This window comes from Prionailurus bengalensis, chromosome A2, assembly GCF_016509475.1.
Source record: "Prionailurus bengalensis isolate Pbe53 chromosome A2, Fcat_Pben_1.1_paternal_pri, whole genome shotgun sequence".
In the NCBI taxonomy this organism is placed as follows: domain Eukaryota; kingdom Metazoa; phylum Chordata; class Mammalia; order Carnivora; family Felidae; genus Prionailurus; species Prionailurus bengalensis.
In genome coordinates this window covers 30032975-30049504 of record NC_057348.1, presented here as the reverse complement: position 1 = coordinate 30049504, position 16530 = coordinate 30032975, and the positions used below count along the sequence as shown (strand labels likewise).

Below are 16530 nucleotides of genomic sequence, written 5' to 3'. Positions count from 1 at the left end.
GGAGGAACTAACTCACTCTAATCCAAGAATTTAAAGTCTAAAAACAGTGGGGTCATTATCTATTCAAAGAGACCATGCTCATGAACTCCTGATTCTTGGCAGATGGACATTCAATTTTTTTTTTTAATTGTAGACCTGCCCTGTTGTCCATTAAAAGAAAAAAAAAAAAAAAGCCCAGAGGCACTAATGCCACACGCTTCTCTCGGGAAAGTGTGTTTGTTTCACAGCAGTTCTTACCCTTTCCTTACTCTTCCTAAACGTGATAAACTCCGCTATTTTCTATTCTAAAATGGTGTATGATCTGTGGTTTTGCAAATGCTGGTTTAAAGGGACTCCAGGCTTTGGTACTTTTCTCTAGAATGAGAAAAAGTATAGGCCCAAAGCGATGAGTCTGAGATCTTAAACATCTACAAACACTTAAGCAGTGCTACCCATACTCAAAGTGTTGGGGATACTGGCCGCTTAGAATTGCCCTGAAAGCCTGAGGTCTATTCTTCAATAGTTCCAGGGACAGAATACCTTTGAAGATGGATTTGTATTCTGGAAGATATTAGTTCAATCTATACGGAAATCCCTGAAATAGGTTGACATCCCTGTTTCTGGGTTTTGAAGGTCATACTTTTAGCATGGGCTGGGTTGCTAAAACATCTTGTGATAAGAGATTACAGCATTAATTCACTTTGAGATTCACTCGGTTTATTGCTTTTTGTCTCTCAGCGTGTGGATCTGACCACCCTAGTGTGGGCCTTTATTATAATATAATGCAATTGACCACGACTGCTTGGAAGCATCTGTCTGCACTGTTTAAAGCAGTCATTCGATATCGCCAATGAAACTCTCTGTTATCTAAAACCCCTGGTCTGATCCATTGCCTCTATTTCACTTTTCCAATTATGTGAATGACAGAAAACAAAGAATAGTCATAAATAATGTTAAATCTGATTTTATTAGAACCCGAGGGGTGTGCCTAAGGCCTTCTGATTTTGTCTTGTGGATAATAACGCCATCTGTAATTCCTTGCAAAACTGTGTGGCTCATTTAGATGCTGATACTACGATCTGATCCTGGAGTGGCTTTTCCCCATCAGAACTGGAATTCCAAAGTTAATGTGATTTTAATAGGTGTTAAAACCCTTTGAAGAGACACTGGCTGACGGAGTGTGTATAGGAAAGTTACCTATTGGGCACTCTGATATATAGTTTTAAGATTTAAGCTTATTTGCATTTTCCTGTCCATGTAACAGAGTTGAAATTCTCAAAATGAATATTCTGAGTATCGACAGGCACACCACCACAGAAGAAAGCCGAGTAAAAACAAGAGACTTAAAAATAAAGTAAAACTGAAACAAAACGCCCCAAGTTGACATATCCAGAATTCCTGACAGACAGAACAGGGGAAATCTCCTGCTGCCTGGAGTCAGTGATGTGAGAAGCTACTGAAAAGGCACATGGAGACCTACTGCCCTACCATTCTATGGCTCAATTTGAAACTGACAGAATGAAAATACATCTGGAAATCTTCCAGATTATTCAGCTTCACAAAGAAAGCCAAGAAGAACACATTTTGGACCAGGTGACCAAGTGTGAGACCCGAGTATACAGAACATTCTTGGTGTGGGAGTTCAGACAGCCTACAGTTGTATTAGGGACAGGGGCCACGAAAGACTGATTAGTTTAGGTCATTGCTACGGTCTGGTGCTTGCCTAGCGTCCGGCACAGAGCTGGCCCTCGTTGGATACCGGTGACATGCCATCTTCCTGCCTCTCGGGCTACAAACAGCTGCCATGCCAAATTTCTTCCTGTGCTGCCTGGACTTTGTTATTCTCTTACTCGGAAATCTCTGGATAGATCCCGGATTCCTTAGCCAGGCTTTCACGATCCCAGCCCAGATCTGCCATCTTCCACCAGCTCCCTTCTCCTTCCGGACAGTTTTACCTCTGTGCCCTTTGACAAGACCGTAGGATCTCCTGCTCTTTGCTTCACTGCCATCTGCCTTGGCAAGAATGCCTGTCCTACTCACCCCTGGTCTGAATCCATCTGTCTTTATATACAGTGACTGCCTAACCCTTCCAGAAAAACCACCCATTTTTATCACAGCACCTATTATCCTGCAGCAGATCTATAAAATAAAATGACCTTGTGCACACTATTTGTGAATTGGGCTAATTCCCTCTCTCCTCACCCTTCACAAAAACCTCAACGCAACTATGGTTTTCTTCTTGCTAAGGGTTTAGAGATGTTTTAAAGACCTTTCAGACCTTAAGTGGCATTCTGTCACGGGCTTCTGCCATTTTGCAGGCCGCAGCCTCATGGAGCATCCACCCCTCTATCTGGCGATGCCCTCTTACGTGTCACTGGCAACATCGGAACGCTGCATCTTACATAAAGTGATCGTGGCCACTGATCCCTCGAGTGCATGGGCTCAGGTGGACAAAGCTTTGTTCTCCTGATTTAAGATGAGCAACCCGCCCAAATTTAGCTCAGCTGGAGTTAATGGTAATAGAGGTAATTCCCCCAAAGGATCTTGTCAAGGGGTATTGGACCTCTGGCCTCATCTCTGCACTCAGCCTTTCACCTCGTGATGCTCCTGACCCCTGCCTATTAATTCTGTCGACCCACACAGCCTCAGAGCTCTCTCCGTTTGAAAGATAATGCTAGCACTGCGCCTTTGGAAGCTTCCTGGATTAGGACTGTGGAGGCCGGGGAAGAGTGAGGTTGAAATCAACGCAGGTAGCCAAGGGAACAGAGGCATCGAACGCCATCCTGAGACAAGGATTGATGTTATTTCCAGTGACTGCAAAATCTGCTAGAGGTATAATGTTGCCAGCTTTTAACAGTCTCCAAAATTTATCTGACAAGGACAAAATGCTTGCTGCATCACCTCTAGACAAAGACTCAAAATTACCGGGGAATTGTTTTTCTCATTCTCCTCCAAGCAGCAAAATTCTGACAATAGGACAGCTATTCACCAGTTTTTTTTTCATTTCCGTCCAAGATTTTTAAACAAGATGGGGCAAATAGAAATTCTGGTGAAATAATAAAAAAGTTCATGGAAGCTTTTCTTCTTCTTTGCCCTCTTCCATCCAGAACTTTGTCAGTATTATCACTTATTTTGCTTTGCCCACCCTGGTCTCCACTGCCACCAGGAGGTGAAACTCCTAGAGGGCAAGGTCTCAAATTTACCTCTGTGCTTTATGTTATGTCCACAGAATAAAAGGTTCTCATGAATAACTGTCAGATGAATTGTTTGCTCTCTTAATAGCCACACATCAATTGTTAAGTGGTATTTATAATTTTCAGGTTAGTTCTTTGACTAACTTTAGGCCTCTATTCAGATGCTGTAGAAAATTTTCTTAAGTCAGATTCTCAGCTATCTGGTAGGCTCTGGACCATAAAGACCATGTAATGGGCTCCCAGTATTTTTAATGGGGGGGATTCCTTATTTTGGTGGTTTCCTCTCTTGCCTTCCCCTGCCCCCCCCCCCCTTTTTTTTCTGCCAAGACAATTGTTGGCTTATCAGCTGCCTGATCAGTTTTAGACAGTCACGGGTAGTCTTGATTTTTTTTCCTTCTGACTCCAGGTCACCATAGGATACTACTTAATGAGAGTCCGGAGAGCACTGAGGTAAAACATGTGGGCTTGAGTCACATATCCTGGTCCTAAAACCTGACTTCTGCCATTTCACATCTGAGCCACTCAAAGCCTCAGTTTTCCTATGGGTAAAGTTTCCTCATTTGTAAAATGGGGACAACAGAATAGTACCTCTACGAAGGGCAGTTCTGGGAAACGGGTGAAATAATCTAAGTGCAGTGCTAAGAAAATGCCGGCCACCGTTATTCCACTTAAAAAGATGTGGAAAGGGGCGCCTGGGTGGCGCAGTCGGTTAAGCGTCCGACTTCAGCCAGGTCACGATCTCCCGGTCCGGGAGTTCGAGCCCCGCGTCAGGCTCTGGGCTGATGGCTCAGAGCCTGGAGCCTGTTTCCGATTCTGTGTCTCCCTCTCTCTCTGCCCCTCCCCTGTTCATGCTCTGTCTCTCTCTGTCCCAAAAATAAATACACGTTGAAAAAAAAATTAAAAAAAAAAAAATGTGGAAATCTGGGGTTGACTTTTTTAGTCTCCTATCATAATGAGGGTGCTGTTTTGGCTTTTTAAAAAGATTTATTTTTAATGTTTACTCATCTTTGAGAGAGAGAGAAAGACAGAGCATCAGTGGGGGAGGGGCAGAGAGAGAGGGAGACAGAACCTGAAGCAGGCTCCAGGCTCCGAGCGGTCAGCACAGACCTGATGCGGGGCCTGAACTCATGAACTGTGGGATCATGACCTGAGCCGAAGTCGAGGCTTAACTGACTGAGCCGCCCAGGTGCCCCAGGATTTTTTTTTTTTTTTTAAAGTAATCTCTACACCCATTGTGCAGCTCAAACCTACAAGATCAAGAGTCATATACTCTCCACTGACAGAGCCAGCCAGGTGCCCCAGTTGTTTTGTTGTTTTGTTTTTTTAATTGCACAAAATCTCTTTTCCTGACCTTCTTTTACAGTGTTTTACTATCTCATTTGTAAAACAGCCTTAATAATTTCTTAAATAGCCTGTTACCAGTTGTCCCTTTTAGCAGAGCAGCCAAAAAGGACTACTACCACTGTTCTAAAATAGTTCAAAATCTCCCTCAATTAGAAGAGGACGGTAGATTAACAAGTTTTCCTGTCTCATTCCTCCCATTATGTCGCTGCCTTATTGTTCTTTTCAGAAGAAAGGATAATCTTCCTATTCTGAATAGCCCTGATTTTAAACCATTCGAACCAGGAGGGATTGTGAAGGGACAAGGGCAGAACAATGCCTCCCCTGTCCCTGCCCTTTTGGGCCCCTCCCTTAACCACCAGCTAATAAGATTTAAGCTATAAAGTTCAATACAGGAGACAAAAGCTTCCAGCCAGAGTGGATTTTTTTGTTTTGTTTTAGGACAGAAATAGGGTGCAGATGCCCAGAATTTGTTAACAGGCTTGACTGTGATGCAGCAAAGCCCATTTTAAGTCAGATCAAGTTTATAGAGGTGTAGCTGATTATTTTGAATAATTAAATGGTGTCAAAACCAGCTGTGATGAATAGCACTGGGGGTCTCAAATCATAAATAATTGAGAAACTGGAGTTGCATTTGGTCATCCTGATCAAATTCTGTTCTCCAGAGGATAAATGTTTGTCCTGAATACCATCAACATTGTTAAATGCCTCAATATTCTTGCTCAGTCATCCAGCCAACAGTCAATTGAACTAAATCACTTCAACAGCACACACATTTGCTGTCCTCATGAATACAAAATGTTTGACTTTAAACCATGTTCTCTGTAGTTGAATAGGCACCTTTTTTGGTAAGCATCTAACAGCCGCATTAAGTACTCGACATATTTTTGTTTGTTCCATGATACACAGGACTTTGACGAATAAATCAGAGGGTCCCTTCTCTCTACTACCTTTGCTTTGGTTTTGCCCAGAAAAACACAACACAACAAAACAAAAAACCAAGAGAAATAGTTGTCAGTATAACTGCCTTTATGATGGCCTCTGGGGACTCTGGCCTTGCACGGAGACAGGGGCTTTGGGTCCTTTCCATCACATCATTTAATCCCCATCACCCATTTTGGGCAAAGAGATGGGCCGTAAAGCATCATCATCATCGTTTCCATTTTAAAGGAAGAATGAGACAGAGAAAGGAACCGACTCACCCACAAAGCTAGAAGACAGCTGAGCTGCCACGAAAACTTGGCCCCCTTGGCACAACTCTTGCTGCCAGAGATGTGCCTTAGTTAAGCGCCTCGGTGAAGAAAAGGGCAGTCTGTTTAATAGCTCCTCATTGACGCCCTGTCACTGCTGAACTGGCACGGAACCCGGAGCTGGCAGGGCGGTGCGCGCCGCGCTCTACCTTGCTCCCCGCACAACAGTTCTTACAATCACAAGGGCTGCGTTAACCCGTGTCTTCTCTCCAGGGAGTGACAGTCACGAGAACGACAACCATCAACCTTCTCACGGGCTTCACGGTTCACCCGGCGCTTTCACAGCCGTTCAGCATTCACCTCTTCCCACCGTGGGGCCGTCCGTGACGCGAGCGCCACTGTTAAAAGCGAGGGACCCAGGGAATCGGAGAGGAGGTGACTGGCCCAAGGATGAGGAGGCACCCTACCTACCGTGCACTCGACCCCCTCAACACCTCGTGCACCCAGAGACACGAACCCTACCCTCGGTGTGAGAACTACTGGCCCGCTCAGGATTAAGATGAAGACAGGACCGGGGGGCGCTTGCCTCCTCTCTACCCCTGCCTCCTCTCTACCCCCGAGTCCACTCTTCCGTAGAAACGCACGTTCAGGACATGGGTGACCAACTCCCTCTCGCCTAATGTTTACTGGGATGAGAGTGCTTGTCACAGTTGTAAGCGTGACGCAGAAAAGCAGCAGCAGCAGCAGAAAACCGGTCTCCACTTTTCCCACCATTGTTTTGTTATGCCAGAATGAACTCAGCTCGAGTTTCTAACAAGCCTCACACAGTAAGGGTTGGGTCTCCGGAAGTTACTTTTCAGTCTCGAAACCTACCTCAAAATCCTCGGAGAACCCATGCTGGTTATTAGAATACAGCTCACCGATGTGTTTAACAAACTGTTTGACAGGAATGGCTTCCATGTCATCTGTGGGGATAAAATGATATTCAGAGTCACACAGAATACACTTCAATAAAACAAGTAACACGGACAAGGGATTATTAAAGACAAACATTTGACTTTTGCAAAGAGTGCTGTAATTCGGTCACCTGAAGTAGAGGTCCTCAAGAAGAGTCTCAGGATGTATTTTACATTTCTATCTCATGGTTTTGAATGTCGAGAAGCAAGGTTAAATACAGGTTTGTTTCCTTTTCAAGTACGTAGGGAATTACTTTTTTTTTTTAAATGTTTTAGGCAATTTACATAGTTAAACGACCGCACCATACTCTCAACTGAAAGTCTGAACCTACCTAAGGTACCTCATTTGTCAAGAAATTTTATCACAACCTAAGATTTCTCAAAAATTGCTCTGCAGTGGGGTCCAGCTTGAACTTGGAGCATCTCTCAAGTCGAAGCAATCTTTATACACAATTACAGATCGATGCCATTGTACCAGCTGGCTTCGGGTACAATGCCATCTATGTTTAAATGTTCAAAATTTGAGTTCAAGACAGCTGTGTCTACACGATGCCAAATAATCAGTTTGACTGAATTAACTGGATTTTTTGGGTGTTGACAGACTAGGTAGAGATTCAGGAAGACTCCACTTTCCAATTTACTGCAACGTTGTCACTTCAGAGGGACGCTTTCGGCTATACGAGCCCAAAGTGTGTTTTAAGCTGCTTTGTCCAGATCCAGCCTGATACTTGAGTACTGGCCGTAAAACTGCCACACCCCACTAACTGGAGCTCCCCAACCTCCTTCCCTCGACCCTCCCCCGCAAATATTTCCTTTTAAAAATACTCTGCTGAATTTGAGATAAACAACAGACATGACATTTACTTTATTCAGAGTGAAAGATCTTTGGCAAACGCACAAACATCTAAACTGCCACAGATGCTTTTCTTAGCAAAGGGTATGAAGATCTGTATGTGTAAATGAGGTCCTACTTTGGCAAGAATGTTATAGATCCAGGCCTGACAATCTGATTTCTCTTCATCTGGTGACAGTTAACATTGACTATGTCATTCCTTCTCTACTTTCTCTCGAGAGAGCAAAGCTCCAGGGTGGCTTTTTGCATCTATTGACATTTTCAAACTTGAATCATTCTTAAGTGGAAAATAGCATCTCTTATACTTTGTTTAAGGAAGGTGACTTATATGTTCATAATCCAAATTGCTTCACATAGACACATTATTTATCAAATAGGTGGTGCCCTGTAAGCACAAATTCTTTCTGTGTGAACAATTAAAGACCTAATCATTTTAATAGGCCACCTTATGAAAAAAATTGCCAAGTTATTTACAAATATTTCAGGATTGAAGATGTTCATGAATATGCAATCATTTTGCACGCCCAAGAAATCTATAGCTCCCATAATGATGTAACCAGCATTAACAAAGTAAGCAGAGCCAAAACGTTTCTCCAGAATATTGAGCAGAATGCACAGTTCAAGAAAAATTTCCAAAATTATCTGACTGACTTCCCTTCAAATGTTTAGGAGTAAGCAAATTCTACAATTAAGATCAAGTGGCAGAGAAATTAAGCTGAGGCTGAAGGGTTAATATGTACAAAACCGGAGTCTCAAGAAGATTAACCCAAAGACACTCATCTTTGGACAAGGGGCAAAAGGAGCGACATGAGATACAACGTAACCCTGCGAACACTATAGAATGCAGCCTCCCACTTTATTTAGAAACCCAAAGACACCCCTTTCCGAGGGGGACATCATTAACAGCACAATAGGCTGAGGGCAACATTTATCCCATGATAGCTTAGAATTTTAGAATTCCAATACATTTACGGGGCACAGGGACTGTAGTTTAAAGAAAGAAAAAACCACAGGTCAGCTTTAGAGCTCTTTTACTCTGCAGAGTCAAAAAACAAAAAAGGGCAAAACCCACAGCATTTCAAAGGCCAAAGCCCACCTCAAGTCATTAAAAAAAAATGCTTTTAGGGTAACTATCATTTTTTTCTTTTCTGCCAATTGCTCAGGTATAGTATTCAAGCTAATGCCATACGTGCTCAGCAATCAGTCTGCCTGCTCTCCCCCGTGGCTAGATGCAGGAGAAATCCAGCAGAGCTCAGTATGATAATCATGGAAATATATGACTCACTAGTGTCTCCAATTAGCTTCTTCATCCAAGGAAGTGTAACCACACCCCTCTGCATTTCCAGGCACCACCAGTAACGTCATGAAACTACCAACAGGCAGGCGCACACACACACACACACACACACACACACACCCACACACACCTACACACGCTCAGCACGGACCACCACCAGCTACCCAGGTAACATGGTATTTGTCTTTCAATCAAGATAAATGAAGCTGAAGGGTCATAAATCTTTTTTTGGTCAATATTACGATGAATATAAGGCTATGACTAATTCAAAGTCCTAATAGTTTTCCTCTTAAATTTCTCTCAGCAAGAACCAGGTAATTAGAAAATTACCGTAACTAGCAGAAGGCCAAGCAATTAGGACAGCAGCATAGACCTGATCTCAGCTTTTATCTGGAAAAACCCTGTGGTGTTAGAGGTCATCCATATGAAAGATGCTTTCTCACCGAAGTATGTTCCATTGCTGAACGCAGAGGACATTAGCAGCACTAACTATGGACGAGGCACTTTTCTATGCCCTTTAGGTGCATTAACATGTACTCAAATCCTCTCAACAACCCTGGGAGATAGAGGCTATTTTCCTACCCATCTCACAGTTGGGAAAATAAGCTCAGAAAGATTAACTAAAAGCTGGACCATGGCAGGGGAAGCGGGTCGCGGATCCAAGGTCAAGAGAGATGGCTGCTGTCTGTGTATATGGTCCGAGTGAATGGGAAACCACTGGAGGAGGCATTTCCTGAGCACCCAGGACTCGGCCGGACATTAAGGAGATGGTCTCCGCCCAAGGGCACATTTGTGTTGGAGAAGCAATGAACGTAAGCAGGTGCGGGCAAGAACAGCTTGTAATTACATGGTGAAGACTCCAAGTGCCATAAAAGGGAGGGGTTTGATGACTCAGGCAAAAATAAATGTTACCGATGTAGTGCTGATAAAGAAAACTATGAGCTGGCATCAAAGGGAGGAGGTTTGACCTCCAGGTTAGATGGGAGATTGTTAGGATATATAATAAAACGGTCTCAAGATAGAGTGGGTATAATGAAAACAGAATCACTGTTTATTAAGCCCTAGACTGGTTACCAGGGACTGTGCTAAATGCTTCCAGTACATTTACCTTTACCAGAACTACGTGAAGGGGACATTGTTATCCTCACGTTACACAGGAGGTAACGGAAGCAACATGTCCAAAGCGACCGATAACTCAGTAGGCAGAGCTGAGATCTGAACCCTGGTGCACTGAATGCAAAGCTCTTTCTCCTATGTGCTGTGATACCTAACTTGTCTACATTCTCCAATTTCAAGGAAGAACAAGGAGTTAAACCGAGTATCTTGGTTTAATTAGAGTCCCTTGGATAAAATGTTATGTTTAAATTTTGTGCCAGCGTTTTTTGTTTCAAGTTTTTAAGTTCCAGTTAGTTAACATATAGGGTAATATTGGCCTCTGGAGGAGAATTTAGTGATTCATCACTCACCTGTAACACGCAAGCGCCATCCTTAATATCCATCATACACCTAGCTCAGGCCTTGCCCACCTCCCTCCGTCAACCTTTGGTTTGTTCTCTATAGTTAACAGTCTACTGGGGCACCTGGGTGGCTTAGTTGGTTAAGCATCTGACTCTTGATTTTGGCTCAGGTTCTCATGGTTCGTGAGATCAAGCCCCGCGTGGGCTTTGCCCTGACGGCAAAGAGCCTGCTTGGGATTCTCCCTCTCTCTCCCTCTCTCCAAAGAAATAAACTTAAAAAAAAAAAAAAAGTCTCTGTGGTTTGCTTCCCTTTTTTCTCCTCCTCCTATTTACTTATAGAATTTTCATATAGCGAAGATTTAAATTCAGCAAAAATGAGAGTACTGCTTTTATCATTAAATCGTCCTGTTATAAAGTGCTTGGTACAGTCAGCTGAGAATCAGCACCTTAAGGGTGAGATTGTTATGCGATATTACTATTTATACTTTGTTCCAAGATTTCGGCCTTTGGTGGCTGGAATTAAACTTCATATACAAGAGACCTTTTATTTTGGGCAGTCCACAACGAAACATCCTCATGTACCACTTCTGAGGAAGCCTGGAATTGGTGTCTGGTTTGTAGGTACCCAAAGCAGAGCATTGGAAGACTCAAGACTGTTGACCTTGAATACAACACTGTAAGGAACAAAGAACACACGGAACACAGAGAGAGGCTACTTCCAAATCTAGTTATGTCTCTGTTGTACTTGCATCTTTGGAGCCATTAGTGGGAAATCACCCTTACATTGGTGTATGGTTCTAAGCTACTTTCATAATCTTAGTCTGCCTTCTCTTATTCTTCAGGAATAACAGATACACAAAAAGGGAAAAACTTCACTTTCTTGTCTGTCTTCGCACAAGTAAATAAACAAACATTTTGAAAAAAGAAAGAAAAAGTCAGTAGCCAAGACTTCTTGAACTGAACATCAGCCACAGGGAGGTGCTGCAGACAGGGCTCAGGCAGCAGCTCTGTGGCAGGGTATTTAGCCTGTAACTCGGTAAGATTGTGTAGCGTCCTTCTTCTCGGTTACTGATGATGGAAAGCATTCTGCGTGTATCAGGCACCTGGGGGAAATGGTGGCCAGAGCAAGATGGCCTGGTGGTGGTACTTCAAACTCTCTGCGGTTCTTTTTCCTCATCTGTGAAATGCGAATAACTACCTAACTCATAGTGTTACAAAAAGATGAGTGCTTGGCATTTACTAAATGCTTCGTAACTCATTTATTGTTGGGTGCGAATTGCTTTATATGCACAGCCCTATGATTTCTGGGGGTGATTACCCATTTTATAGACAGGCAAACTGACTACAAGAGACCAAAGAGCTTGGCCAATGTCCACTGTCATTATCAACTGGTGGGGCCCAGGCCAACTCCAAAGTCTCATCTCTTCTACCTTATTTCAAGTCTCTCGACCTTCAATTGAACGTACACGGCTAGAGGGCAGAAAACCACAATAATGCATTTTAAAGAAACTTTGACTTATAATGAATGAAATGATACACTTTGGCTTGAAGAGTAAGCTTCCGTAAACCTGGAGAATTCACACTAATATTCTGGTCACCTTGATGATGTCAAGTAAAAAAAAAAAAGTGTTGTAGTGTTTACCTTCCTGCCAAGACGCTCAGTGCTGGGGTCAACTGGCTTAACGTCTATTTTAGAAAATACCGTACTGGCAGGGTGTGGGTACATAAAGAATTACAATGAACATTCCAGAGGGCCTTATGTCACCTACTCTGCCACCAATCTCAGTGAAGTTTGTTTAATCCATTCAAGTTCCTGCAACCCTATGGCAAATCCCAACCCAATCTGTCCTCTGGCAAATTTATAAGAAGAACCTATAAAGCCCCAGCAGAGTCACTGGATCAAGTCACTCCTGCTCAGACCTTACCCCAGGTCCCCCAAGTCCCACAACAGGATTGTCAACCACCTCTCTAGTGGACAGTCCCGGATTTCAGGAACAACTCAGTCCCTTCTTGTGTCTGTGCTCTCAGTTCCCAGAAGCCAAGTTCGGGTCTCTGTCTGCACTTGGTAATACCTCTGTGTCCACTTAGGAAGATAAAGCAAACATGAAATAAAGGAACATTACTGCAATTTTAGTTTCCGAGTTAGAGCACAACAAATAGATTTTTGTCTAAATCAGACTCTTTGGATGCAAGGAGTGTTGCAGAGATTGGAACATTTTATTTCCTGCCATAAAAAGAAATCTCTTTTCATTTATGACACAATGAAGTCAATAAAGAAAAGGCTTCATTATAGTCAAAAGACCAATGAATCTCCTTTGGAGATAATCTCTGTATAAATAAAATATGCCAACAAGGTTGGTTTAATCCCAAGGGTTTTAAACTGCATGTTTAAAATCCCTTTATATGCTGGCACCCTGCTGTAGCAAGTGACCTTCAAATTATTAAGATGTATTTTAACTGCTGGAAAGGCATGAATCATTTCTGGATTTCCAAGCTACTGGTTAGCAGCAACATTTTGTTTTCTAATGCTCTTATTAGCAAGTTGGATGTTCTAATTTCCAGAAAAAAACGCATTTCTAAGGACATTTGTGCTTGACAATATGCAGATTTGGAAAAGCCCTTACAACATTCTCTCTAATCAGGTTAATTTAATGAAGTATGTTTTGATTTTAAAAAGCTATAATGTAAAGAAAGTCTAAAAGAATAATGCAATACAGTGGAAATAAATTACAGATGACGTATGTACGTAACACTTCAATAGCTGCAATGAAAATATTATTGAAGTTTGTCATTAAAAAGGAGTATCTCAAGATTGGAAACTCTAGATTTTTAAAAGTAGTTGCAGAGGTTAAGGATAATATGGATCTTAATGGAAATGTGTGATCGATCACTTTAGTATCTTAAAAATGTCTTAGAAGTAACTACCTGAGAAAGCATTTTGAGAGGACGGACAGCTAAGTTACTGCATTCTATTATGCTTAACTCTCCCAGGGTGACAATGGAGAACCATTCGATATTGGAAAACAATTAGTGAAAAAAAAATACTGAGTCAAAGCTTCCCCCTTTTTTTAAAGTTTGTTTTTGAGAGAGAGAGAGAGAGAGAGAGAGAGAGAGAGAGAGAGAGAGAATAAGTGCATGCCAGAGCAAGCGTGAGTGGGGGAGGGGCAGAGAGAGAGAGAGGAGACAGAGAATCCCAAGCAGTCTCTGAGCTACCAGTGCAGAGCCCAATGTGGGGTTTGACTCATGACCAGTGAGATCATGACCTGAGCCAAAATCAAGAGTTGGACGACACTCAACTGACTGAGCCACCCAGGTGCCCCAAGAGTCAACGCCCCTTTCATTCTGCACAAGTCAGAGTTCAGCCTACCTGGAAAACCAACCAAATGGCCAACAAACCAACCACTTTTCCCAAATATCATATATGGAATAGGCACTATAATTCCAATTTTCCTGATGAAAGAATTGATGACACTTCTGTAGTGACTGGAACATAACTTCAAAAACACTTCTGGGGCACATGGGTGGTTCAGTTGGTTAAGTGACCGACTCTTGATCTTGGCTCAGGTCATGATCGTGGTTCATGGGGTCGAGCCCTGAGTTGGGCTCTGTCTTGTTAGCATGGAGCCTGCTTAGGATTCTCTCTTTCCCTCTCTCTCTGCCTCTCCCCTGCTCTCTTTCTCCTAAAATAAATACACTTAAAAAAAAAACAAAACACTTCCTTAATTTCTTTCATGTTGGATACTCTTGCATTAGAGGAGTTTTTGTTGTTTTTTATTAATGTTTAAAAAAATTTTTTTAATGTTTTTATTTATTTTTGAGACAGAGAGAAACAGAGCATGAGCAGGGGAGAGGCAGAGAGAGAGGGAGACACAGAATCGGAAGCAGGCTCCAGGCTCTGAGCTGTCAGCACAGAGCCTGATGTGGGACTCGAACTCACAGACCATGAGATCATGCCCTGAGCTGAAGTCAGATGCTCAACTGACTGAGCCACCCAGGTGCCCGTTTTTTATTAATGTTTGAGAGAGAGAGCAAGTGCGCGCTTGTGCATGTGGGAGAAGGGCAGAGAGAGGGAGAGATTGCCAAGCAGGGTCTGTGCTCAGTACAGAGCCTGACATGCGGCTCAATCTCACAAACTGTGAGATCATGACCTGAGCTGAAATTAAGAGTCAGACACTTAACCGATTAGGCCACCCAGGCGCCCCTAGAGGAGGGCTTTCTAATGCTAACCCACCTTAGCCACCATATTCACATTCTGTAGCATTTCCATGTTGTACAGAAGTCCAGGGGAGATCAGGAAAAAATGCCTTCATCCTTACGAGACTATCTTTGCTATGTTAAATCAGAAGAACACACTGAAGATTCTAAACTCCTAAAATTTCAATGAGATGAGTACAATAACTCAGAATTCTTCAAAAAGTCCTATAAATGGCTATCTCCCAGGGATGATTATCAATTAGCAAAGCTTTCCTTAACCATTTGCCTATTTTGTAATACTTCTCACAAAGTTAGTGTAACTTAGTGATCCCACTTACGCTTTGGGATTTAAAGGCCAGAACTCTTTATGAATTTTAACCACAGCAGATTCATCCAAAAGTTTGAATCTATTTGTGAATTTCTCCCCAAGTCATTAAAACACACAGGCCTCTTTTTGCACAGGGAGTGGAGGTATCAGTGGGTGGAGTGTCTTTTTCTTTTTTAAATTTTTTTTTTTCAACATTTATTTATTTTTGGGACAGAGAGAGACAGAGCATGAACGGGGGAGGGGCAGAGAGACAGAGGGAGACACAGAATCGGAAACAGGCTCCAGGCTCCGAGCCATCAGCCCAGAGCCCGACGCGGGGCTCGAACTCACGGACCGCGAGATCGTGACCCGGCTGAAGTCGGACGCTTAACCGACTGCGCCACCCAGGCGCCCCTGGAGTGTCTTTTTCATAGGAAGAAAATAGAAATGACTACAGGACAAAAGTGCAGATGAGTTTTTGATATGGAAGAAACTTCAGCAAAATAATGAAACTGTTCAGGGGGATGAAGGAGAACTTAATGGAGAAGCAAATGGCCAGTGCTGGTGAAAGAAGATAAGGATCAAGAGCTCAGAAAAACTACACATGAATATGTGAAAAGGCCTTGATTTCATGAAGCAACATCCAAATGAGGAGCCTGAAGTCTTGAGAGATCAGAACTGTCAGAAGAACATGCCAACAGGGGTGGAGCCTTTTCTAGGCATCTGTCCTTTGAAGCCACACAGCCGATTCCAATGCTGACTCCAATGCATTCCAATGCTAACTCTGTGTAACCTTGAGCGAATTAACAGTGTCTCTGAGCCTCAGTTTCCTCATCTCTAAGGGAAGGATATCAATGGCACTGGTCTCTCTAGGATTGCAGTGAAAATAAACCATGTTGTCAGTAAATGCTCAATACACGTTACATGATGATGAATTAAAAAAAATTTTTTTTTTAAAGTTTATTCATTTTTTTAAGAAACAGAGAGAGACAGAACATGAGCGGGGGAGGGGCAGAGAGAGAGGGAGACACAGAATTCGAAGCAGGCTCCAGGCTCTGAGCTGTCAGCACAGTGCCGGATGCGGGGCTCGAACTCACTGACCATGAGATCACGACCTGAGCTGAAGTCGGGACCCTTAACTGACTGAGCCACCCAGGCGCCCCATGTGATGATGGTTTCTTAAAGAGGTTCAATGTAAAGGAAGTTCTAGGAGCAGACCTCATTCCATAGTCTACAGTGCTGACCCACAAATTTTATTTTGTAACAGTTTGGTGCCTGATGGCTTTTCAATCGAACCCTGTGGCATGCGTTTTTAACCAGTATAATGGCTCAGTTTACTATAGTGTTTGCCTGGAAATAAATCAATAAGTAAACAAATAAATAAATTTAAGTTTATTTAGAGAAAGAGTGTGAGTGGGAGAGGGGCAGAGAGAGAAGGGGGGGGAGCACAGAGAGAGAGAGAGAGAGAGAGAGAGAGAGAGAGAGAGAGAGAATCCCAAGCAGGCTCCATGCTGTCAGCCCTCAGGCCAGCAAGGGCTCGATCTTACGAACCATGACATCATGACCTGAGCTGAAATGAAGAGTTGATCGCTGAACCTACTGAGCTACCCAGGTGCCCCCGGAAATACTGGAAAAACCAGTACCTGGAAAATATCTGCAAAACTCATTTTTTAAATAATCAGTTATAGGACATAAGGAGTTCAGGTGATAAAGTTCGTAAATCAGAGGGCCAGTCGTCCTGTTATTAGGTTTTGAACAAGAA

At 42.9% G+C, this 16530-nt stretch overlaps 1 protein-coding gene across 4 annotated transcripts in view; it reads right to left on the bottom strand.

Annotated features, from left to right (window-relative positions):
• The window catches only part of PTPRG (protein tyrosine phosphatase receptor type G), a 717269-nt gene that overhangs the window by 38224 nt on the left and 662515 nt on the right, over positions 1-16530 (bottom strand). For all 4 annotated transcript variants that reach the window (XM_043587811.1, XM_043587813.1, XM_043587812.1 and 1 more), the window contains one exon: positions 6578-6669. In XM_043587811.1, the coding sequence (XP_043443746.1) occupies positions 6578-6669 (92 nt within the window). The remainder of the gene's footprint in view (positions 1-6577; positions 6670-16530) is intronic.